This window comes from Columba livia, chromosome 1 (assembly GCF_036013475.1).
Source record: "Columba livia isolate bColLiv1 breed racing homer chromosome 1, bColLiv1.pat.W.v2, whole genome shotgun sequence".
Taxonomy (NCBI): domain Eukaryota; kingdom Metazoa; phylum Chordata; class Aves; order Columbiformes; family Columbidae; genus Columba; species Columba livia.
The window spans coordinates 5,656,321-5,681,275 of NC_088602.1; the positions used below are offsets into that span (position 1 = coordinate 5,656,321).

Here is a 24,955-nt window from a genome sequence, read left to right on the forward strand (position 1 = left end):
AAGCTCCATATTGACTTCAGCTAAAGGCTATAACTTCTATCAATACTGTCAACAATTAATATTGACCAATAAAGGTATCCTGTAAACTGAGTCATAGCATTATGTTACTTTATGCTGCCATTAGCAAAAAATTAATCTCTTCTTAAAAATGTTTCTCCTATAAATCTAGGATTTCTCAGAATAGCCTGTGTGACAGCAGAGTCCAGAGTAACACGGCTTCCGTGCAGTGGGAGGAAACCCAGAGCAACCTCTGCATTTGCTGGACAAAACTTCTGAGGAGATCTCAGGCTTCTTTTTCTCCAACAGCAGTTTTCAGGCTGTGAGGGATTTGCGTGCAAAAGTTTCTCACAACTTTATCTGTGACCCGCAATTGCAAAATGAAGATGTCCAGATTTTGTTTACATTTAAGACTTTTCCTTAGTCCTTCTTCTCTTCTTCCCTTGCAACCTTTGTTTGGATATGTTTATACCACCAATTCAGCCTGTAATCCCTACACTGAAATATGTCTTTCTCTGAGCCCTGAAGCAGTTTTTGTGACCTAAACCTGGTCAATATCTCTCCTATCTTCCCAGGGAAGTCTAAGCATCAGATGAACCTCCCCAACAGCCAGTCTGGATCATAATATTTTCCCTCAGGTTCCACCACCTCTTTTTTTTTAGTTTGTTTTTGTCACTTACATACTGAACACCAATGAATCTCTAGATTTTATTTATACTACAAACACTTTCTATTTTTGAGTATCATATAGCCTTTCTCATTCAAAACGCTCAACATCTAAAACTACAAAAGCTCAGGATCCATATAAACTCCTTCTATATTTGTACAGCACTTAGAATACCTGCAGGTATCTTCTTCACCTTTCTGCCTTCTCTTTTCTAATTGCTATGAAATGGTGGTTCAACAAATGCTTAGTGTGTCATTGAATGTAAGGGAAAAGGAATTGGAGCTTGTCTTGGTCCTGACATGAGTATTACTGCCTCGGTTATTAATTTCAGTAAAGCCTTTCAAGACATGTGCTGTTGCTAATGTGTTGTTGCTAATATAATTTAATTTGTAAGTGATCTGTAGGTACAAAGTTGCATTTGCAAATGTAGAGATAGCATTACGGAAACCAGTGAAAAAGACTCTAGCAGCTAATGTAATTCTTCACACTTAAGGAAAAAAAAAACAAAAAAAAAGGCTAAAATTCTGTATTTGCTTTTCTGAGTAGGCATGGAAAGAAAAATGTACGAGGGAGCTGCTTATACACCACCATGAAAAGCACAGGAGAATGGTATGGAAGCGCAAGGTGTTTGCGTTTGGTTGTTTTCTAGTGATTCGTAAAGATTGTGCAAAACTCTGGCCCTGATGATGCCTCTGTTTTTTCAACAAACTACAAGGCTTGGAAGGAAAATTATATAACCTGGCACTGCATATCTGCCCTGGTGCACAGCTGTAAGATGCTACACTATGAAACTTAGAAAAATATTCTAGAGATAATTTTAAGAGGTTCTCCTGCACGTCCTTTAAAAACGAGGCCATTTATTTTTGAACTTTGCCTACTATATTATTATCTCTGAGCAGAAACTTAATAAGATTCTCCTGTAATTTTGTTGGAGTTAAACATAAAATCATGTGGGTGGTGTATGTCTCACCGTGTCATGGCTTCCCAAGGAAAAGTTATCATCATTTGTCACTATAATACTGTGGCAAAAAAAGCATAAAGAGATCAAGCAATACAGTCATTTCACATCAGCTTTCTGTACTGAGTTCAAGCTCCCGATGCCTTATACGCAGTGGCTATATTAAGAAGCAGGCTGTGCCATAATTGAATTAAAGGTGCAAAGGCATATAGGGCTGTGTGAACCCCCAGGTCAAGCTGCAATTGAATCAAAATCCTCTCTCCTTTCTACACTGCCTGGCAGAACTGCTGACCAAAAGGATTCCAGACCTACAAAACACACGCAGGAGTCCCCGCAGCTGGGGACACAAAGTTACAGAGATAAAAATATATATATATATATATATATATATATATATCTGTGACCTTCAGCTTTTATTTCACATGAAGAAAGAGGCTTCTAAAAATATTTCACCGTCATTTTCCTTCTGAGAGCAGTCAGCCGATTTACATTAATGAAACGGCTCCTGTCAAGGAACCGGCAAGGAAAAAGAGGAAATTATCTGCCCTGAAAATCTGTAGCAAAGATAAGAGCAGCATCGGCCAGGGGAGGGGAGATTTAAATGCTTTTTCTCTGAAAGGTCGCTACAAAAAGCAAAGAGAGTATTACAGCCACTTAATGATCTCTGTCGCTGTGATAAATAAGTAGGAGCTTCTCCAGCAGTTTATTAACAAACACTCTGTAGGACAGTACAAAAGGCCACGACGTGGGGCTATTAGAAGAGTGTTTTCACTGTGTCCGATAAAAAAAAAACCAGAAAAAACAGCATAAAACCTAAGGAAGATTAAGGTGGAGTGGTAAGAAGAGGCATTCCTGGCAGAGTTCGAGGCTGACACTGCATGCGCTGTCACCACTTACCGGTTTCGGTATTTTCGTGCTCCGTGTCGGTGAGGGTGAGGTTGGAGTTGGCCCGGCTGGACAGGCAGGAACTGCGTCCGGACTTGGTGTTGCGTCCCCAGAGCCTCACTGGGTGCTCGGGTGACATGACCACGTCTGCCTCTGTGTCGGCATCCGAGCCGGCGCTGATGGAGTAGCCGCAGTGAGGCAGCCCGATATCAGTCCGGTACAAAGTCCCGTGTGTGGGTGTCATGTCTTCAAGACCCAGCTCTCGTAAAGAGAAGTTGGCTCCTGGGAGAGAACACAGCAGCCTGGTTAGTCTAATAGAACCACAGAATGATAGGATGTCCTGAGTTGTAAGGGACCCACAAGGATCATAGAGTCCAAATCATGTCCGTGCATAGGACAACCCCAAAATTCACACCATGTGTCTCAGGGTGTTGTTCAATCACTTCTCAAACACCGCCAGGCTTGGGGCCGTGACACCTCCCTGGGTCAGTGAGGTACTCCACCAGTGCTCCAGCACCCTCTGGGTTAAGAACCTTTTCCTAATGTCCAATCTAAACCTCCCCTGGAACACCTAATAGAAGATGGTTTCACCTAGCACAAGTCAATGGCAGTACCATTCATCCTCTGTGTATAAGTGAGGCACAGCAGTTCCCAAGTCCTAATGTCACACCAAAAATTCTCCTGTTTTGTGGTCTTGGTTGGTGGGAGACCAAGTGACCATGCAAAGACCAAAAAGCAGCTGAATTCCTGCTTCTGGAAGCTGACAAATATTCAGGGTGTGCTCAAAGAAATAATCAAATTTGAAAGCAAAGACAGATGCAGAAATGGTGGAATTCTTTAGGAGTGGCAAATAGTAATCTTCTTGAGACAAAAGAAAAATGAGGCATGCAATGATCACAAGTCTCACCATACACCTGGCAACTCTACTACAATAGGAAATTTGAAAGAGCTCTGCTCATTGAAATTCCTGAAATTACATACTGGGGATTTAAATTGCCTTTGGTGATCTCACTTTCCCCTTGCTGACCACTCACACCTTGACTCAGTTTAGCTATTCATTCTGATACAAGTCACAGCAGAGGTTATTTGGCTGCAAATAAATGCAATTGTTTAGCTGACTAAAAATATAACCTGAAAAATTACTCCTGAGTTCATGTCTAGTTACCTGCAGAGCTTCAAAATCAGATCGAGTCCATGTGAATGAGCCTTCAAATATTAGCACACTTTGTTCAGAAAGTTGCACAGGAAAGCTGTGGAGACCAATTACTGGCTCCATTTTAATCCACATTTATTTATTAATGCATGCTTTTCTTTCTTTCAGCCTTTAAAAGATTTTGGCCTTTAGCTGCACCACACGTTTATATGGAACAATGCACCACTGCTCCTGTTACACTACGCCTTGATGAGGTGGATTAAGGAACTATCTGTAATCAGTAGGAGGCACCAGATCCTGGATCATGGCCAAATGCCAACATCATTGATCAAATTTAGCTTAGCTGGCTTCTTCCCATTACTTCAATAAGTAAATCCCTGACAATAAAAAGAGAGGTGGAACCTGCCAAATCTATATCCAGGCCACAGACTCATTTTTTTCAAAAAGATAATCTGAACACATGATCCTCTAGAAACTTCAGGTCCAAACCTAGCTTTGAACAGTGAAGTTCATATCTACATGTTATTGAGGTCTGTTGATCTGGTCTGGACCGCAGGGTTGTATTCAAAACTAAGTTATGATTCTCTCCCTGCTCAAAACCACACATGTGGCTCTCCTCACATTTCCATTTGCTGATGTTAAGTATTATCTGGTGGAAAATGTGTATCCAATAGAAAACAGTCAGATTTCTACTTTTCCACCGTCTGGTTTGATGCTTCTGGAAATAACCTGGCTTATCCCTTAGCTCTGCTGCATAGGGAAGATCTTTCATATTATAGAACACATGCATCACATGATCAGCCAGCTCCAAACAGATGCTGTTTTACTATATTTCTTCATTCAGTTGACTTTGCAGCTCATAGTGAAGAGAGTTTGAATGCAAGGTGAATAATGGGACTGGACAACATTTCCATGCAAAGCTCAGATCTCTTTGATGTCAAGAGGAAATAACCAAGGTTCAGCTGGTTCTGGATGTATGGCTGATAGAACTCAAATTATATAAAGCATTCATGAACTTCACACCTTTTTAATTGACCAAACAAGATTAAAGCTTTCAGACAGAGTGGACAGAGAACATTGCTTGGGCCTCACACCTCCATGAAATTCTAGAGCCTCGCTCCGGGAGCACAGTGCAAGCTTGTAGTAAATTAATCCATTTAACTTGATTGCAAAGTGCTGTGAAAGAGCATCCTCTGCTACTCCATGGCATGAGGTAGTCGATGAACTTGACCTAAGTTATAAATGCAGGGAAGCAGCATCTCCCCAGAGACTTCCAGTTTTTAATTTTGTGCAAAGCCAGATAGCTTTTAAACCATCCTCTGTGGAGTACTGGAAAACATAATCTTTTGGTTTTGCTTGCACGTTTCTGTCCCTGATGGCGAGTTCCACCTTCCCCTGAAACAAGCCACATTCAGCATCACCAGACACATCAATGTGCAGTGTGACTGATCCTCTCCAGTAACAGCAGCTCATAAATTATGAAAAATGACTGCTACAATTAACTGAAAATCAAATTTATTTGCAATAAACAGCAGGAGATGCATTGATTTTCATATTCTATGCTCACTGTTGCCTTTTAAGCTGGAAGAACTCAAGTCAATAAAAGGAAGATAATAAATATCTAAGACTTTTTAATTCAGATCTGGTCTATTTTTTCCCGTGCTGACTTGCACGTTTGCTGGCACTCTCACTCTAGCTAAAACCATTTAAATGCTGACTTGTTTATTTACTGAATTTATTTGGTCAATTTGAAATGTTTCCCTCCCCTGCCTTCCAAACCAATGCAGGAGAGAAATTCACTGTGCCTTGTTGATGTCGAGCTGGATAATAAGGCTTGGTTTCAGTTGGCACGAGCCCAAGAAGCACCACAAAGTGAGGTCCATTCATGGCTTTGTGCCAGGGGAAAATGTGGCACAGAATATCTGGGGTAATTGTTGACAGTCCACAGGCCAGTCTTGGGACACTTAAGATAAACTGGGAGAGAATTATAAATGGAAAAATCAGTTAGTGACATATCAGAAGTAGAACTAGTGCCCTGACATTGTTAATCTCAGTTAATTTCAGTCACTCAGACGAGTGACTTTTACTATTTCTCAGTACCCTACAAAATTTTCCTAGGGAAGTATGAACTCGTGTATAACAAATTTATACTCCCTATCAGTAGTCTGGCTTTTCTTATTTATCTTTTGTGGCCTTCTTAGGAGAACTCCGTGGACCTGCGTGGCCTCATAGACCCTCAGGTTGAAAACCGCTGACCTGTACTAATTCACATCTATCCTGCATGATGAATATGTTGTATGAAGTGAGCAAACTCAATGACCTAAAAGGTTTCCTTTTCTTTATAACCTCATGGATTCCTTAGAGAGGATGAAGTACTTCAGAGTTGCTAAGAGGGAAACTCCTTTTATGATTGCAAAGTATTACTTACAACATCTATTGGGTCTTTTGATAATTATTGCCTATTGCAGTTATCCTGAAATACAAACATCAAATCCACGTGCACAAAGATACTTCTGCAAGTCATTTTGCTTGTGCATGCCTTAAAGATGAGTCTTGCACCAAAACCACAAGTTTGTGGTGTTTGAAGAATGAAATTAAGCAGCCCTCAAGCTAAACGAGTGCAGTTGTATGCATTCCCTTGGGGAATCAGCTTCTCCAAACTGCTGAGGGTGTGATCAGAGCAGCCTTGGGTCAGCTATTTTATGTTCATTGTCTGGAATGCTGCCTGCTCCATCTGACTCACTTTGCCATTTTATGCTTTTCTTGATGGACTTCTAAAAATAATTTATGTGAAGCCCTGTTGGGTTTCTGAACTAAGACACTTGTGTCTCTACAGAAAAATGAAGATGAGACAGGAGAGGGGCCAGAAATCTACCTCACGTAGGCAACAACAGCAGTGAAAATATAACTGCACTAACTTCAGGCTAGCGATAAAAAGAAGAATATCTGGAATCTCTTATTAAGACTGTGGAGCCCATGCTGAACCTTGAACCTCCACATCTTCACAGCTGCTGTGACCCAGATTGGCTAACTGGACTCCTATAAGTCCTAAAAGTAGTTATTTACCACTCCTCTAATATTGGAGCATGTACCCATCTCAAATCTACATCCTACAGGCCATGTACAATGCCAAGGGTGATTCGTCCCATCTGCAGCTCATTTGCCTCTCTTCCTCCAGGCTTCTTGAGTTTTGCTGTAGCCCAGATGGACAGTGCGGACAGTGGCACTGTCCTTTGGTTGTATTCTGCCTCTGGATTGTTGTTGACTTCCATCATGACAGAGCAGGCACATGACACAGTGAAAAGGTCTTCTGGGCAGGTAGGGACTTTCCATGCCACATCAGCACTGTGCAGTGTGTGCTCAGGTGGCCTGGTCTCATGGTGGGACGTGATGAAGGGCTGTTGCAAGCAGGAAGACTAAGACACAGAAAACGTGTCTTAGTAGATGCTAAGAAACACAGGCTAGTGGTATCACACTTAAGACTGAAACAATCTAAATATGAGAAACTTCTTTACTTTGAGGGTTCCAAAGCACTGAAACAGGCTGCCCAGAGAGGCTGTGGAGTCTCCTCTGGAGACATTCAGACCCACCTGGACACCTTCCTGTGTGATCTGCTCTGGTGACCTGCGTTAGCAGGTGGGTTGGACTGGATGATCTCCAGAGGTCCCTTCCAACCCCAACCATTCTGTGATTCTGTGACACTGGTTTGCATACATCCCATGTGCAATACAATGAAGATGTTCATTGCTGCTCCCTTTCTTTATATTTTGCTTTTGGCCTTGAAGTACTTCAAAGGTTGCCTCCCACACAGCCCCAGCTCTCAGCTCACCCTGCTTACAGCAGAATCTGCTGAAATGTGCTCACCTGCTCGACAGAATTCATCGGCCTCCTGGTGCACCATGTCTTTGACCCGATTGCTGTAGGTCAGCCTGGAGTCTTGATCATAAGCCTTCAGGGTCTCGCTGGAACTGTAGGACTTTTGGGGTGCCTTGCTGTCCTCACTCTCGGCTGAAGAGCTGGTGTAGCGGCGCTCAGTGTCGCGGCGCCGAGTCAGAGATCGATACGGTTTCCTTTCTTTTACATCCATGGCACCCTTGTCTGAGTATTCAACATTAAAATAATGACGTCTGTATGGTGGTCAGATTGGAATAACCTGAAAGAGAGAACAAAAGAAATGGGATCTAAGTTCACGCCTTTGGGCATCTGAAAGCTAATTTGCTTTCTTTGTACATTCCTGCAAGGAACAAAAGAGAGGTTATTTAACAGACTGTAGGAAAACCCTCTTAGAACAATTACCAATGGAAAGCAAGTCTCAATTATGTGTGAGTCATTTAATAATTGCCACAGCTAGCGGGACACATGCACGCAGCGACCTGCATTGGTCTGAACTCGTCACGCACTTGGGGATTCGAAACTGATGGTGATTTTCTGTGTCTTCTTTCCATGGGAAGTGATTCAGACACCTCCAGGAGGCACGTATTTGGTACATCAGTCACCTAATCTCTGGGAAAGGAGGCCGTGCTGAAATGCGTCTATTTGGGCAGCCAGAGGACTTTGGAAAAATGTCATCCTATAGTTCTAAAAGTGTTTTAATAGATCATGAGTTTTGAAGAAATGAACAAAAGAAAAAGTGTAAGAAGGCCAGTGGGAAAGAAAACAGAAGAAAGAAGAATGAAGAGGGGAGATATCGATGGAAATTGGATGAAAATGTCTTCCTGTTCAGAGGGCTCATCTTTACTCAGCTGAAAATACATTACAATTTAGAAGAGTTGGGAAAGTGTAAATAAATGATAGTGCTCTGCTTCATGTAACAGCATGGCCTGGGATTTATGCCTGTGGGAAAACCAATGTATATATACACCGGTATGCAGGCATACACACCTGCACACAGAAAAAATTGATATCAGAAATCAAACATGCATTAAAAGTGGTTTTGTCAAAATAATTAATAAATTGTTTTTTTCACTTTAAGTCTATTAAATGCAACAGAAGGCACAGGAAAAGAAAAAAAAATCAATCACTTGCAACAGAGTGGTAAAATATGTATTAAAATACATGAACTAGTTTATGAGGAAAACTACTGATAGAACTTACAAACTAAGCCTTGAAATCTGAAATTACAGACTGAATTTCTCGCGAACAGAGCCCTCCTGCCCTCTAAAGAACAGAAATTGGGTATCTAAATGCCACACCAGGATATTATTGTTTACTACCAGTATTTAAAAACAGAAAGGAAGAGGGTCAGAAAAAACCTGTCAATCCTTCTTAGCAAATAGGTATGGAAATGTATTGGCAAGGACTGAATCACACTCTGTCGGCATTTCTCTTTTGAAAGGCTAAATCCTGAACATAGTAATGAAATCTTACTCCTCCAAGACTCTTAGACCCCAGACTTGCTTGAGGTGCTGTGCCCTGGCTTTGGTGCAATAGTTGAGGATGGATGCACTCTGAGTTTGCAGGTTAGTGGAAAGGGATGTGGTGTAACGTAACATTTGTGGCTCTCAAAACGATGAGCCTGTGAAGGATGGAAGACACTTAGCACAGGTTCTGATTACCTACGGATCATAATACTAAAGCAGAAGCTTGAAGACAATACTTTATTTTGAATTTCTCACTTGTCAGGCTGTCTGGCACAAGCATAACTAAGCATATTCCCAAATTGAAGAGTGACTGCACAAGAGCTGCAGGATGGCTGTGAGATAAACCTGCAGCTGGGTAAAGAAAAAGATGGTCCCAGTCCTATTTCTGCAATTCTGACTTTGCTAAGACTACTCTGTGGGTTTTGTCCCTTTAACCTCCAAAATTAACTTTGCAATGACAGAATCCAATTCTGACAACTTGTATGGTTTCTGTGGCACTCTTTCTGGAAATTAAGACACTATAAAGAAAGAAAAAAATCCACTTAATTCTTTCCCAGTCTATTCCAGTGATAGCAGCAGATCAAGTTCACACTCCCTATTTGTCAGCAAAACGCATATGAACTATTGAACACAAATGGAAGAATGGGGAAAAGGGAAGTTTCTTATAATTAAGCTTTACTTAAGTCATAACAGAGATTTGAGCGCCACTTTGGTTTTAAAGATGTGTGTAAATCCACTGAACTCACTGACTTAAATTCATTCATAAACTATGTAAGTTCAATACAGTGAATACAAATGGAATTACTCACTGGCCAAAAATTACACACATTAAATGTTTCTCAGAGTAAAGGCCTGAGAGGCTCAAAAACTAAGGCCTGAATCTAGAAGCAATAGTGAAGGAAATAGTGTTATGCTAAGGACCAGTTTATCACAGTAATAGCATGTAAGAGATTTGCCAAATTTTGGTAGATATTTTGCTGTATCGAATCAAAAATATCAGTACTTTAACACTGGAGAGAGGTAAAACTTATAGAGTATCTTTTTTTGTCTTTAAAAGTAGTGAATTTATTGAATTGGTTTGTCTCCTTTATACCATCTCTGTTCTTGTGAAATCCTCGAAAGGAGCAGGTTTGTTATACCTTTTCATAAAACACCTTAAAACAGGCTCCATCACAATGGCGCTGTAGTAAGAGCTGTTATAATGAACACTGAAATTGTGGTTTATTGTCACGGGGGATGGAGATAGCAAAATGTGAGCGAGAAGCGGTTGCTGTATTCTATAAGAAAGAAATTAGGTGGCTTCTCTCCATCCATGAGTATTGCAGCAATTCCTACCAAAGGCCAGTCATTTAAAAACCCGTTAGTGGGAGAGGCACATGTGCCAAGAAAACCTTTCTTCACCGTTAGAACCACAAGGCACAAGCCGGGTCTGTAATTTTCATTAGTAACCTTGCAACTTAGGAAATGGCCAAAAAACTATCAGGAAATTGTCTGAATTCCCACCAGCTGAAGGTTTTTCTTTTCGTAAAGGAAGGTGCTGAAAAACTGAAATTCCTCCTACAGTTCATCAAAAATAGCCCTGTAAATTTGCACCATTCACATACACATTCCTCTATAACAGGGCTTCAATTCCCAATTCATTCAAGTCTTTATAAATTTAACTCTCCTCAGCCCCATTTTTTTTTCTCTCTCACTGCTTGTAAGGAGACACTTTTCAACCAGAAATGTCAGCCCCAAAACACACAATGAATATTATATATATATATATATATATATATGTTTTTTTTTTTTAAGTTGTTGCATTTAACTGACTTAAGTAGGTTTCCAGCACCTCTCCACGAACATGCAGTTCTTGTCATCTCATCTCATTTTTATGGCCAAATTCCCAGATGGTTTAAATACCTTGCCTTCAATGGAGTTGTATTGTCAGGGAATTTGCCTCATAGTGTTTCTATGATAGATTATTATTTTTTATCTGCTACTCATTGTGTCTTGATTTCATTTCTGCTACAATTTCATCCATGCCATCAACAAGTCACATTTTTCCTGACTTCTCTGGCACACAGCGAATACAAAGAATCACGCTCGTCTCAGTTACATACTCAAAGACCAGTTTCTTTCCGCCTCTGCTTCTTGATTGCTCCTCATAATTTTAAAAGCTTCCATAAACTTGCTGGACCTGATATAAAAAAACAAAGCTTCTAATATTGTCCTTCCCATGCCTTTATTTCTTCTCCCTTCATAAAAGCAAAAAAGGCCTTTTGCTTTGAGCCATTTCTATTTGGAAAGGACTTTCTTGTCCTATAATGCAATGTTTCTGGCTCAGTTTGATTCTTTCATGATACTGCTGATTGCATAAATTATCAAATTTCATCTTTTTTGTTTTCCTCCAGGTCGATTAATGGCAATAGCCATTCTTATTTTCATCAGCACTCTGAGTGTACAGTCCCAGCTGGATCACAAGCTGGTTTGGAGTACGATTCACAACAGAAACATCCTTCGGGCTTTACATACTAAACTCAGAAAAATCCCACTGACCCTACAAAGGGTTACTTGCATGCCAAAGCCTATAAAATCAGGCTCCTTGACATAGTTATATATTTCAGAGGTGTGGGACTCTTTTCGCATCCTTGCAGATATGTCAAGAAGCGGAACAGTTCTGGTGCAGTAGTGCAGTAAGCACAATGCTTATTTGCAGCTCTTTTTATTTTGCTTTTGCTTTGGTTGGCTACCAAGTAATCCTTTTTATTATGTTTTATCCTGTATATCTATCCTCCTCATTCTCAGTTCTGTTGCTTTTTGTTGCTCTTCGGAGCTTTGATTAACCACACCAGCTTTGTGCTGCAGAATCACACTCAGTGAACGTCAAGGGGAATGATTTATTTTCTGAGTCACCACTCAAAAGACAAACTTCCATCAATCAAAAACCAGACAAGAGAGTGTGACACCACAAAGCAATATGCTAGGAGGCACTTACAGCAAAAGGGATAGGTGGTCTTTGATAGCTGGCTTACATTGCAGGTCACTAATCACAGAGATTAGCAGCCAGGTGATAGACAGCACCTGTACTGGAAGGCAGCATGTCATATCATCCAATTTTCTGTCAAAATGTGAGCGTTTAAATGGTAGAGAATTCTTTGTGTCTCTCCTACAAAGTTATGGCAATGGGACGATGAGAAACCCGGAAGCATGAAATATCTTGCCTCCATGAAAAGGTGAGCATGGATCTTGGTGGGTCGATTTGATCAATTTTTGTGCTGGAGGAAGCAAAGTGACTTCCCATAGTCATTTGTTTTCCTTCACGAAATTGCCTATTCAAAAATACCATGGTCTTACTTGGCGAGGCTTTTTTTTTTTGTCTTCTTAAAGTAGATCTTCCCCTTCCACTGCTTAGGGCAAATTTTTTTCTCTAGTTTTTATTGCCATTGCCCTTTATAGAATGAGCACAGCCACTGAATACTGAGCAGCAAGCTGGATTTTATTTCCATCCTTTGAGCTCCACAAATTGAATCGTTAAATAAGACCTAATGCTGGTAAGTCATGAGCCAAGGATCCTTTTCTTCACTTTATAGAAGGGGAGATGAGGCATGGGAAGTCAAAGTGACTTGCTTAAGGTGTGACAAGAAGAAAGCAACAGAACTGAGAGGGGAATCGTGATCTCCCAGACAGAGTCTGATATTGAGCCCTGGATTTTTTGAGAGTCAAGTCACGTAAGCACGGCAAAATACTTAATATAAAAAATCTTGGCCAATGCATGTCTGAAATATTTGTGTGAGAAGAGCAGTATGAACCTCAGCTATTATTAACAAGATACTTTCATGTTTGGGTACTGTGCTTCAGTCAGAAAGACTGTGGAGCATGTACAATTCCAGTTGTGTCTGACCCATGAAATCCCACAGTGAATGATGAAAACCCCACTCAGAGTCAAGAGAGAGACAGTTTTTCACCACATTGTACATTCATTTTCTCCAAAACAACAAATATTTGCATCAGACCAGCAATGTTATTTGGGAAGTTAGCTCCAACTCAGGATCCTAAGATGCAACCAAAGATGTTGTCAGTTCAGATATTTAAATGACATTGTGGCTGTGGTTAATAATGTCCTGCACCAAGTTAAGTCATCACTGATATTTCACATCTTATTTGAAACAACGCGGTCCACTGTGACAGTCTCCCCACACTTCCATGAGGGTGCAAATGGCTGGTTTGGGGCTCCATATTCCGGTTTTATGACATAAAATGTTGAACCTGGGAAATCTTATTTGGCCATTTCCAGTTGTCCCCTCAAAACTGTGATATTGCCTGCCATTCCACTCCTGATCTAAAGCACAAAGTTGAATGTTCTGATGTATTCAGCACATACTTAGGCATGTACTTAGGGATTCAAATAAAAATTATATTGCCAGGTGATCAGAGGCTGCAATGATCTGATGTTAGCACATACACAACCATGGCTTAAACAGCGTGATGCTATTTACCAGCTTTCTGGGAGATTCCTCTATAACATAAAAGACTCCTGTGTTTTTTATTAAACTTTAAGATTCAGATTTATAAGAGGTTCAAATCCCAGGAGGACTTTGTAGGAAATAAATTAAGCTGTAGGTATAACATCCTCTCACATTTTTGGCAAAGGATTTGGAAAGAAGCAGGCACAAGAGAGAAGAATGAAGAGTCAAGTTAACTCTGCTTGGCTACAACCCAGTGCTCAAAGAAACGTAACAAAAACTCTCTTTTCTGGTCTGAACCACTAAGCCTTTCTTCTACTAGTAAGAGACTTGCTAGGCAATTAGTAATGTCCAGTACAAAAGATGTGGTTTGTGACCTTTTTGTGAATAAATCTGAAACTGCAACGAGCTGGAGGCCCAGAAAAGCTTGAAACAGTAGTTGAGGTTTAAAGTATGGCAGGAAAGTATAAAGAGGGCCAGAATGCAATTATTTTGATTATTTCTGGTTTGAAAGCCCCTAAGTCTTCCTCATGGGCTGCGGCATTTAGCCTGTGCTAGGGGAAGAATTTGGGGCCAGAATTTTAAAAAGTTTTCAAATATTTTTGACTAATATCAGCAGTTTGCTGCTGCAGTCCTCAGAACCCTTCTCTGGCTTCCTCCAAAATGGAAATTACTTTGGAAACAATCTTGTTTTTATACGGAAATATTCTTTATGAGTCTATTTGGCTGTTCTCAAATGAAGTGTGCTTCCTTCAGAACCTCATTTTAATAGATACCACATAAAGGTAATTAAATAAGAAATGCAAGAAGAACCAGCCTGACCATGTAGAGTGATTTAGGTTTAAACTGCAAATTTTTCCTGACTCTCTCTGTCACACTCAAGGTTTGGGTGCGCGATGTGCCAAACATCCACAAACTGGGTGAAACCAGCCTGAGCATCAGCAAGTCCCGGAGTGAGAAGGAGTTTGTGGTAACAAACGCAGGTAGTCACTGAATGAACCCCATTCAAGCATTCCAATTCTTCCTCCATCACCCACTGTCTGCTGATTTGGACTTTTACCTGGGATACAGGAGACCAAGATTTAAATCTTTAGTTTAAATCAGAGAAGACAAAATCTTGAATGAGTCCCAAACATTCCAGGTGAAAGTCCAAGGCACAGGCTTCCTCAGTCTGCCTGCGGGAGTCTTTTTCCTCCAGAAAATAAAAACAGGGTCGATTTTGCCTCCTGAAAAGCAGCAAAATGTATTTGATAACCTCTATTCATCTCCTAGACAATAAGACCGGTACAAGGCTCACTCAGGGTGGTGAAAAGACTTTTTGGGTAAGCTTTGTATCTAATTCTTTGTGGTCTGCCATGGCCTACAATAAACTTTTATTATAAAATGGCAGCACATATGAACATGTAGCAAGAATTCCAAGACAATTCCCATACATATCTTGTGTCATTTAACCTCTTCATCCCACTGTTTGGTGAGAGAATACCCACGCCCAGATACACTCATTCTGTATCCATGATTTTCTGCCAAGTGAACTGAATGAGGAGAATATATATCTTCATTGCTCCTGTATGGACACTGTGCAGTCAAAGGCAATGTTTGATTTCTGTGAGCTTCTGAGAAAAATAGGAAGGAACAAAGGCTATCACTATTCCTTTGCTGCAGGAAAACTGAGAAAGACAATACCGTTGGTAGATTACATGTAAACCATGAACCTTGTCGTGTATCTGTATCCTTTAGTAAAAGTATCACCTTGGTGAGGTGCTTATATGTGAAACAGAGCTTAGACCCCACCTCCTCTTTGACATCCTTTCATTCAGCCCAGTGTCTGAGCTGTTCACAGTCTGACAGCTTGAATTGAAGGAGTAGTGTAATTTAAACCTTAGAATATCTGATTTTTTTTTTTTTGACTTGTCTGTGAAATAATAGAATAATAATTTATGCTTGCACTGGCTTTCACTACTGTAATTGAATGACTGGGGATGTCATAGTGTTGTCGCAAAACTAGGTGTGCAAAAAAGCCAAATTTAGCACACAGAAGTGAGATATTGTTTATTACAGAGTTGTATGAATCTGGATGCTGGAATAAAGCCAGCACACCAGAAAGAAGAGTAACAGCCATTATATACAAAACCTTGTCACTACATTCCCATCCTCAAGACAGTCCTAAAAAGACAATTTGCTACACATTTGCTTATTAGTTACATAATAATTTTAGCATATGATGAGCAACAAAAACCTAAAGGACACTTTATCCAACAGTCTCAAGATATGTGTTAAAGCAAGACTCATCTAATTGTGCAGGCCCCAGAATGTCTAAACCTGCAGTCTCAGTAGTGTCTGTAGTTTCTGATTAGGTGTTTTGTAAGTCACTCTTATCTTTGTTAAAGGAGCAGACTGACTAAAGGTAGAGATGATTTACATATCTTCAGGTTAACAATTACAGAGAGAATTCATTCTTTTAAGTGGTAATGACTACAATAAGATCAGCTGAATTTGGAGGAATATACTCAAAGGTACACTGAAAAAACATTGCTAGGGACGGAGTGGTTTTATACCCACCTATATGTTAACACTATTTATATAGACACTTTGCAGACCTTTGTCACAGAGAACTTCCTGCAGCAGAGGGAAGCTCTTACCAAAACAGGCAGGACAAACGACATTTGGAAAAGAGTATTACCATTCCTCTTTTGCAGGTTAGGTATCTTTTCCAGATCACTGGGTTCAAGTAACTAACACCAAAAACTCCTGCAGGATTAGTCACAAGGCCAACCTGTCATTGTCTTACTATAGTATTGTGCGTGAAATTGTCCCTGCTCTTGTCACAGATACTGAAGTACCAGGTGATTTGTCCTGGCTTTCCTTCAGCAGGGAAAGAAACAAGCCTGTTTTCTTGTTCTGATAAAGTCTCCCAAAGAATCTGACTTCTAACTAAGTTTATTAAAATATGAATTATCTGTCAAAAGACTGCAAAAGCCCATGAGTTGATTTCTGATTTTCTATGGGCTTATTTTAGGACTTCTCTGTGAGATAATCAGAGTACATTGAGAGATGCTAGAGATTGATTAATCAGTCTAACCCCTACTGTGCCCAAACCTTAACTTTCAATTACACATCAAGCTTATGCAGTAGGCAGTATATTTTTCTAAGGTAAAATGCCTATGTGAGGAAAACAGAGAGATAAAAATAGTAAATTTGAAATAGAAAATAATTGCTATTTTTTTTTTTTTCTTAAGCAAAGGGCTCCCTCACCAGAATAACAAGGAGAGATATCACCTCTACGAAGAGATTTTGAGCAGATACAATCCCTTTTACAAAGAGAACTTCATCTGACATCCCCACAAATCACTGTCTGCTTGACACTGACTACAGCCTGGCAAGAGGACTTACACCTCGTTGCTGGGTTGCAGCTCAGTCCTGACATGTACAGGTATGAACCTCCAAAATAGACCTCAAAACACCCTTCCAGATGTATAAATGCTGCAGGACTGCAAGATGTACTAAGGATAGTACTTAACAAGGTAATGATAAGTGATACTGTAGCTCAGATGAAAACATAAAACATTAAATTTATATTAGCCTTCCAAAACTTTGCTTTCCTTGTCCAAAGATATCAGAATAACATCAGGGGTTTGTTTTTTGTCTTTTGTTTGTTTAATTGGTTGCTTGTTTGGGTTTTTTGTTTGCTTGTTTTGGTTTGTTTTTTTAAGACATAGGGTAAAATTTAGATTCTGGTTTGTGCTTCAATTGCAAATATCCATGGCAGGGTGAACAGGCTACCCATATAAGTAGAATTTCTCTCACCTAACTTTTAATATCAATACTGCAAGTTTCCAAAGTGAAACTAGGCACAGTTGATTCCTTCTACAATCAGTGAAGAAAAAGAGTAATTTCTATGGCAAGATTCACTAAAAAAAATATTGTAGATATCTATTGCAGACATAGATAAATTATTACCTGGAAGTGACTCTCTCTTTATTGACTCCAAGGGGATCCTAGGTTGATTCATTTAGGAGTAGGAGTCTAAATCTGGTGGGATTAACCACACTGCAGACAGAATTCTTCATTCATATGGTTGCAGGATTGTGAGATGAAGTGTTTTATCCAAGTTCAAAATGGAAACTAAGTTCTGGATTATTGTTACTAAGGTATAAATTAGTGAATAAATGATAAGTTATTCAGTTTGCTGTGGGAAAACATTTTGTATATGATTTTCTTTGGCAAAATAGAATGACTTTTTGATTCATTCTTATAATGAAGATGAAGTTTTTGTATCATTTAACAAAATGAATGGAAAGGCTCACTAGTCTGTTGAAAGAGAGCTTTGCTATCCAGCTTGAGGAATATTCTGTAAAAAAGATGTTGTGGGAAGAAAAGGGAAAAGCAAATGAAGGAGTTGGGGAGGGGAGAAGTCAGCTGAAGATGTAAATGGATGTTCTTAGCCATACCTTTAATGAGTAGTTAGACTAAAGATTAGAAGTAATTGAACTAGCTCTCAGTCAACAAAAGATGCAAATAGATTGTAAAGCAGAGTAGGATTACATTAATTTACACTAAACCAAGAGTAATTAGTTAGTGTTTGTGCAGTGCTTAGAAAGCACAAAGTGCCGTATAAATGTTAATTATTACTATATGTTTCAAAGAGGTGCAACAAACAAGATATTTTGTGTGTCTTACAAGGTAAAAGGCAAAAAAGTGAAACTCAATAACAAGCTCCACCATTTAACTGAGACGTAGCAGGGCACATTCTGGAAAACAGAGTCTTATTCAATGGCTATCTCTGAATTGTGAACTTTTCAGTTGAAGTCATAAGGTGACTTTCTGGAAAGTCCATCTTATGGAAAATGAAAAAAAAAAAAAGAAAGAGAAAAACAAAACAAAATAAAAGGCTAAAACAACACCCAAAACACTAAGGCTAGATGCTTATCATGGGGCCACTATCCCTGCAGTGTACTTTGTGCGTTTCTGACCCTGTACAAGGTCAGAAGTCAAGAGAATTTAAGAGATCAAGGTTTAAGTAGCAAGTGAACCATCTTCATTTTGGCCCATGCAATTGTTCCTGAGATGAAGAGATGGAGAGATAGTTGTGTCCACTGTTGATAAGCAAGAGTCTGGGAAACAACACAAGTTTCCTTATGCTGAGCCATAGCACTAATTTATTGTGTGATCCTGGACAAGGCATTTAACCTTTTGGGCTCATTTTATGAAAAACAGATATAACCATTCTTAGCTGTTTCACAGCCAAGTAAAGGGTCTTGTTTGATGCTTTTAAGCCTGTCATTTCAATAAATAATCTATGAGACATGTATCACTATTAAGAAGATGACTGAGAGAGTCTAGGAGTCTAAGAAGAAACTTATTAGGTGACATCATACAGTTTCAGGATGGATTCTAGGCCGTGACATGCTAATGATTTACAAAGATTATTAGGCTCGTTGGAATCATGGACATAAAAGAATTCTGAAGCAAAAAGCTTATCTGCTTTTTTGCAATAAATTCTTGACCCAATTTCCTTCCTACCTTGGCAAACTCTTGCAGAGAAGAATGATAAATAGCAGGGGTCCAACCACTTTGTATGTTTTAAAACACGCAAAGCATAATTCAATTTAAAAATTAATTTATATGAAAGAAACATTTTGCCAGGATATGAGCTAATAAAAAGCTATATTTAGTGCTCATGGTTTTCAAAGGGGTATACAAATGTTAATTTATTAGCTAACAATTATATCTGTAAAGAAGGAAGCGATACAGATGGAGACAGAGGAGACAGAATATCCTCAGTCAGAAGCTCCTGAAGCCAAATGTCTCATTGCACGTATCATTGCCCAAGTGAAGCTGGATCAATGCTTACATCTGTTGGATGCAAAAATCCACAGGAAATCCAATTGCCAAGAATCCTTTAAACATAAGTTTGTTTTTACCAAAGTTCAGGCTCCCAGGTTTGAAAATGTCAACCTCGGTGGAGGAATGTTTCCACATTTCAACGTTCCTGATGACAAACCCAGCTTGAGATGCTCCCTCCTGCTAGGACTCAGCCACCCTGCTGCTCGCTGCCTCCCTGGGGACACTGATGCAGCTGCTTGTAAAACCAGACCATAAGCAGATCAGGGAAATGGTTTGGAAATAAAAAGAAAAAGAGCCTTTATCTGCCAAACCCTTACCTTTTTTTTTTTTTTAGCCTCCCCCAACTTGAATTGGGTTAGATTAAGATCAATCCAGTTTTATAGTGTGGTTTCATGAGTAGTTGAACCGGCTCAGACAAGAGGGCAGCAGACTGGGGCGGGAAGGAAAACAGATTGGGAAATGCTTTTCCACCATCTGAACTGGAGGATGGAACCATATCCATTTTACATCATGGCATGCAATACCTCCCCTGATCTAAAAAAATCTGTATTTCTGTTCTGTTTTCGAGCAGTAGAACAGGGTGTTTCTAATAACCCTTCTAATATATCTTTTCCAGCTCTAGCTCCTACCACCCATGATCAGATGTACGTTTTGTAGCTCTGAAAGATAATATCGCTCTGTTTCTGCCAAGAGAGCTGATGCTGCTTTCTGGAAGTTGCCTTGCTGAAACCCTTCTGCTTCATGTCCACACCTCATCCATTTCTGCTTGCTTACAGACCAAAGTTTCTGTGTCTTTAACTGGAATTTCTGTTAATACTTAATTCTCTCTGCTGTGCCTTTACCACGCTTTTTTCAAGAAAAGCTGAAAACTGTCGAAAGCAAAACAGTCAAATTCAGTCAGCATTTTCTACCTCTTTTTCTTGTCTTTTACTTCAATTATTGGTGTCCCGCATAGGAGAAATAAATGGAAAAAAAAATAATTAGATCTTCCCTACTGCCTTGGAACTTTTTGTTTTGTACATCAAGCTGCATGTAAACTATATTCTAAGCAAAGACATAACAATTTTTTATTTTCTCCCTGTATTTCACACTGGAGATGAGTGAATTTGTTGTGTCATCTCCTGACTGACACTGGGTTTTACACCAGCAATGGCTCCTGTGAACTGCGCATCTGATCCAAAGCCCATTAAATTACATGGAAGGATTTTCCATTCATTTTTCTTTGGGAGTAAAATGGGGCTTTATAAGTTCATGTCCCTGTATGGGACCTTTTAACATTCACATTTATGGTATGGGCTGCACTGCATCATATTTCAGCCTCAAAAGTGTCAAGGCTGAGGATGAAAAGGAATAAAATTAAGAAATTGGAGTCTTTTGGAAATCTCATTTCCAGACTGAACCAAAATGAACCTGTGAAGAAACATATAAGAATGTGTTTTGCTGATTTTTTCAGATGTAGCCTGTGACCTTGGGAACCTCTGATTTGCAAGGATCTCCCTGAGGACCTTCAAGATCCACTGTGTTTGATGGAGCAGGTATTTCTCCAAAATTAGGCTCCATTCTGGAATTATAAGCATGGTGCCTACTATAATTAAGACATTTTGAAATTTTAATTCCATAATTATATGTAGCTGGGGTCTGGGTCAGCCTCATGTTCAAGCTGTCACTAAATGCGTTCAATGACTTGTTGGGTCATTAGGCTTATAAACAGGTTGAATCTAAACACTAGGACCTGTGCATTTAAGCTGATTTCTTGGTTAGGCAAAGGGATATTTATATTTTCATTTAGCTTGAGTGATACCAGCACCTGCCACTTGCTCTAAACAGAGCAGTTAACCCATAACTCCCTCTGTCAACTCCTGTTGACGGAAAGCAAAGCAGATAAATTAATGGCTCCCCTGAGAGGAGCCAACGGAGAAGACTCGTGTAAACAAATACCACACAAAATACAACTGTATTAATGGGAATGGAAATGAAAGAGAAAATGCCTGTCCCAGTCCTTGATAGGCACATCAGGCTGGAGGTGAAGGCAAACACCAACAACGATGCTAAAGGTGGGGAATATACACCAGATGCTTCAGAGCTCATGCGATGGCAATTAGTGCATCCCCAGAGCAGAGGAAAATATTTGAGCCCTGCTGATGCCAGTCGTTGCGGTGTCTTTGGAGCTTTCTTGAGTCTTGTGGATGTGTTACTATGACCCTTGCTCCTCTACATGGGCATGCACGTAAAGTCCTGATGCTGGCAAATGTGCACCATAATGGTCATTAAAAGCAAAAGGAGGGGGAATATGTGATTCTTTAAAAAAATCTGTTTCGCTCTTCAGGAAACACAGAGGCTGATCTGTTCTCCTTGGCTTCTTCCCTCATCTGAGAGTGGGTTCGGTATTTTCAGTCGTTCTGTCCCAGATGTAGTGGGGCTGTGGTGCTGTGGCATAAACTGAAGATAATTCAATTCTTTCCTCTTTCAAGGGTTAATATCAAGACACTTAGATATCCTGGTGAGGGTAATCTTATAAAAAGCCAATTCTGCAGGTCAGTTGAATGCGCCCTAGTCTGGGAAAAAATCTAAATAAGTAAGAGACATTTTCCCCCCATCTCTGTGATCTTCCTCTCTCAAATCTCTTTCTCCTCTTTTTGTGGTGATAGGAAACTCTGAATTTGTTTGTTTTTCCTGCGACTACTTTTGAGTGGTCCTGGGCACCACATGTTTTGTACAGCTCACAGTCTTCCAAGACAGAGAAATGTTTGCTTAAAAAAAAAAATTAAAGTAAAGTCTCCCACACTGGCTGGTCAGTTTTACTTATGCGTGTATCTTCATCCAGATAATACAGGCATCCGTGGGATTCTCACCAGGTATAAAACGATTGCAGAAATGAGAATAATTCAAATCCTTTTTTACAGATCAGGCATTCAATCTGGTTCACTGCTGCACAGTGGAACTGGGCATGGGGCAGCCTGGATCTGCTGCCAGCCAAAGCTATGGGCTGAGGGAGGATTTCTGAGAGATAATAATGCTGTGTTTAGGGTAAAGGTATGTCCCGTGCCACTGTCACCCTGCTGTCCTGGTCAGAATTGCACCACAATTCCCATCTGCTCTGCATCCCCACATGCTGCAACAACTGGATGGAGAGGGTGTGAAGATTTTAGCCAGACTGGAGGATCTTAAGGATCTTTTTGCCTCCCTCACACCCCAGTTCATCCAGGAATGTGGAGGAGAAGCCTGTAGCTGAGCTTTGTCAGCTGAGCCGAGCTTGTGTTAGGCTACAAATTGTAATTCCAGGAAGGATGTGTGTAAAATGGGGACAAGTACAGCATCAAAGCAAAGGAGCTGTAAATGGAAATGTTATTCACATGTGTTTTACCTCCTACCCTGGCATTGTTTAGTGTCTGTGAGCTGGCTTGGACTGAAGCCAATGAGTCAAACAAGTTTCTCTGTGTAATTATATGCTTAATGGAAACAAGCAGAGGTCCCCATGGCCTAGATTTGGAGAGGATTGTTTCTTAAGTAGTTGACTCTGAGGAAGAGGGAGGAGGAACACGCAGAAGCCAAGGGGATGAAGGAATGTTGGAAGAGCACCAGTTGCGGTGGAAGCACATGGTTTAGGAGCTCTGCTCTGCTCCTCGGCCCACTCTAACAGCAGTCAGCAGCTGTTTTGGCACCTCCTCAGCCGGTATATAAAGAGCAAGATGTGGCACCAAGTGGTCACCTTGCCCTGCTGAGGGTCTGCCAGCTGCAGGTGTGAAAGCACGCAGTAGAATTGATGCCAAAAACAGAGACCAGGGGTGTGACAGAGGTGATCTGTCCAGTGTGAAGACATAGAGTATTCCCTCCCCAGCCCATTTTTCCACATCACCCTTTCCTCTAGAGGTTGATGGACCTATAAGGGCAGCAGTAATAAATAAAGGTGCCTACCCTGGAGCCTCATTGGTGTAAAGTCCAGAGTAATAATTCAATTTATTAACCCTGCATAAGCCGGGTTGGCATGAGGATGGCAATGGCAAGAGAACAGGCAGAGAGCTGGGCTTGGTAATATTTTAAGCCCCTAATTTTATAGTGCTGTGCAAAGATGCTCTCACCAAGACGGCTTTGCATAAACGTATGGGGAAGGGGTGTTAGGATCACAGACAAACACTGCTGAGATCCTGGCCTAAGGCAAACACGCCTGTGGCTCTCTTGCTTCATGCTTTTCAGCTCACATTAGCTGATCTGTATCAGAGTGGGCAGCTGTTTCATGGGGGAAGGAGGAGAGAAGGTGCAGACCATGTATCTGACTCCAGGATTTTGGAAACAAGGTAGAAGCAATGGGGAAGGGGCAGATTCAACAGCCGGGATCTCAGTGTTGGGCTCAGGGTCACACCAGCTCTGTCTCCTGTAGGACTGCAGAGGGAGAAACTTAAGTAGTATATCAATTATGTCAATATTACTGGCGAGTCTATCTGTGTTCCTTCCTTAGCCAACAGCTCCCACCCCTTTACTGGCCTAAGTTTGCATTTTATAAACCAACATGAGAACTATAGCAGCTTTTTATTCAGCCCAGGGTTTTATATAGGCTAAGGCAGAAATTAAAGCATTTCACTAAGACATAAGAAATGGCCTCTGTAATTTGTAAGTTTGGAAACAACTATAATTAAACTTTTTTTAAAAAAGCAAATAGCAACAATAGCTGTAAATGGCTTTGATGGTTACAGTTATCGCTAAAGAGGAATACTGATAATGTGTTGGTTCTCAATCAGATTTTTCACCAATCTAATCTGGGAACAACTCTACCAAAATCGGAGACACAAAGGAGGTATCTACACGAGTAAATGAAATATTTTATTACAGTAAATAACAGTCTGGGACTGTTCCATGATACAGAGGCCAGCTGGCATGCAGAAGCCTTCATGTATATAATAAACCCTCCTAGTATTCAAAATAGGGCAGATGTATTCTTCTGCCTTTTGGGATGGGACTCTGGTCCATTTTGACACCTGAACCACGATCAGAAAATATTTGGCCCAGGTCAAAACATTGCCAGGAATCTCTATTAATTGTTGTTCAGCAGTTATTTAACAATAATTCCCTGGTATTCCTTGATTTACTAGCGCAGGCAGAGCCAAAACTGCAGCTGGCCAAACTGTAAAGAAATAGGTACCTCCATATTTACAGTAGTCTGTGGATTCTTTTGCAAAAGAAAACATGCTCCTTTTTTTGATTGTAAGGTAATTATGCAAGCCATGGAATCAGTGGGATCTCCTGCTCTTTAACCTGTGTTAGCATTGCCCTATGTACATTGCAGAGAAGTTGGAAGGGCGAGGTGGTAGTAGTCTCACAGCTGGCAAGCTCAAATGTAACAATAATTGGGACCTTGGATTTGTTTGTCAAGGAAATCCCTGCTCTTTCACTTTCCTCCAAAGGTTGCTGAACAGTGTAATTTTTCTCAGCATTCAATTTAATTAATTTAATTTTCTTTTTCCTCTTTTTTTTTTTTTTTGAGTAAAAATAGCAAATGAAATTGAATGGATCTTTCATCAGAAGAAGTCTATCGATGGAACAGATATCATTTAGAGCTGGTTGTCTAGGAGTGAAGGCAATACCAGCCAGAGAGGAAATGTTGCCAGGTTGCTGTCCCAACTCTAATCTCTGATTTCAAGCTATTACATG

At 40.3% G+C, this 24,955-nt stretch overlaps 1 protein-coding gene across 16 annotated transcripts in view; it reads right to left on the reverse strand.

Moving 5' to 3' along the window:
- Positions 1–24,955, reverse strand: part of TENM4 (teneurin transmembrane protein 4) — a 1,656,871-nt gene that overhangs the window by 371,619 nt on the left and 1,260,297 nt on the right. For all 16 annotated transcript variants that reach the window (XM_065029145.1, XM_065029736.1, XM_065029665.1 and 13 more), the window contains 2 exons: positions 7,525–7,813; positions 2,520–2,789 (listed from right to left, as the gene is read on the reverse strand). In XM_065029145.1, coding sequence (XP_064885217.1) covers positions 2,520–2,789; positions 7,525–7,747 — 493 coding nt within the window. In that variant the 5' untranslated portion in view covers positions 7,748–7,813. The remainder of the gene's footprint in view (positions 1–2,519; positions 2,790–7,524; positions 7,814–24,955) is intronic.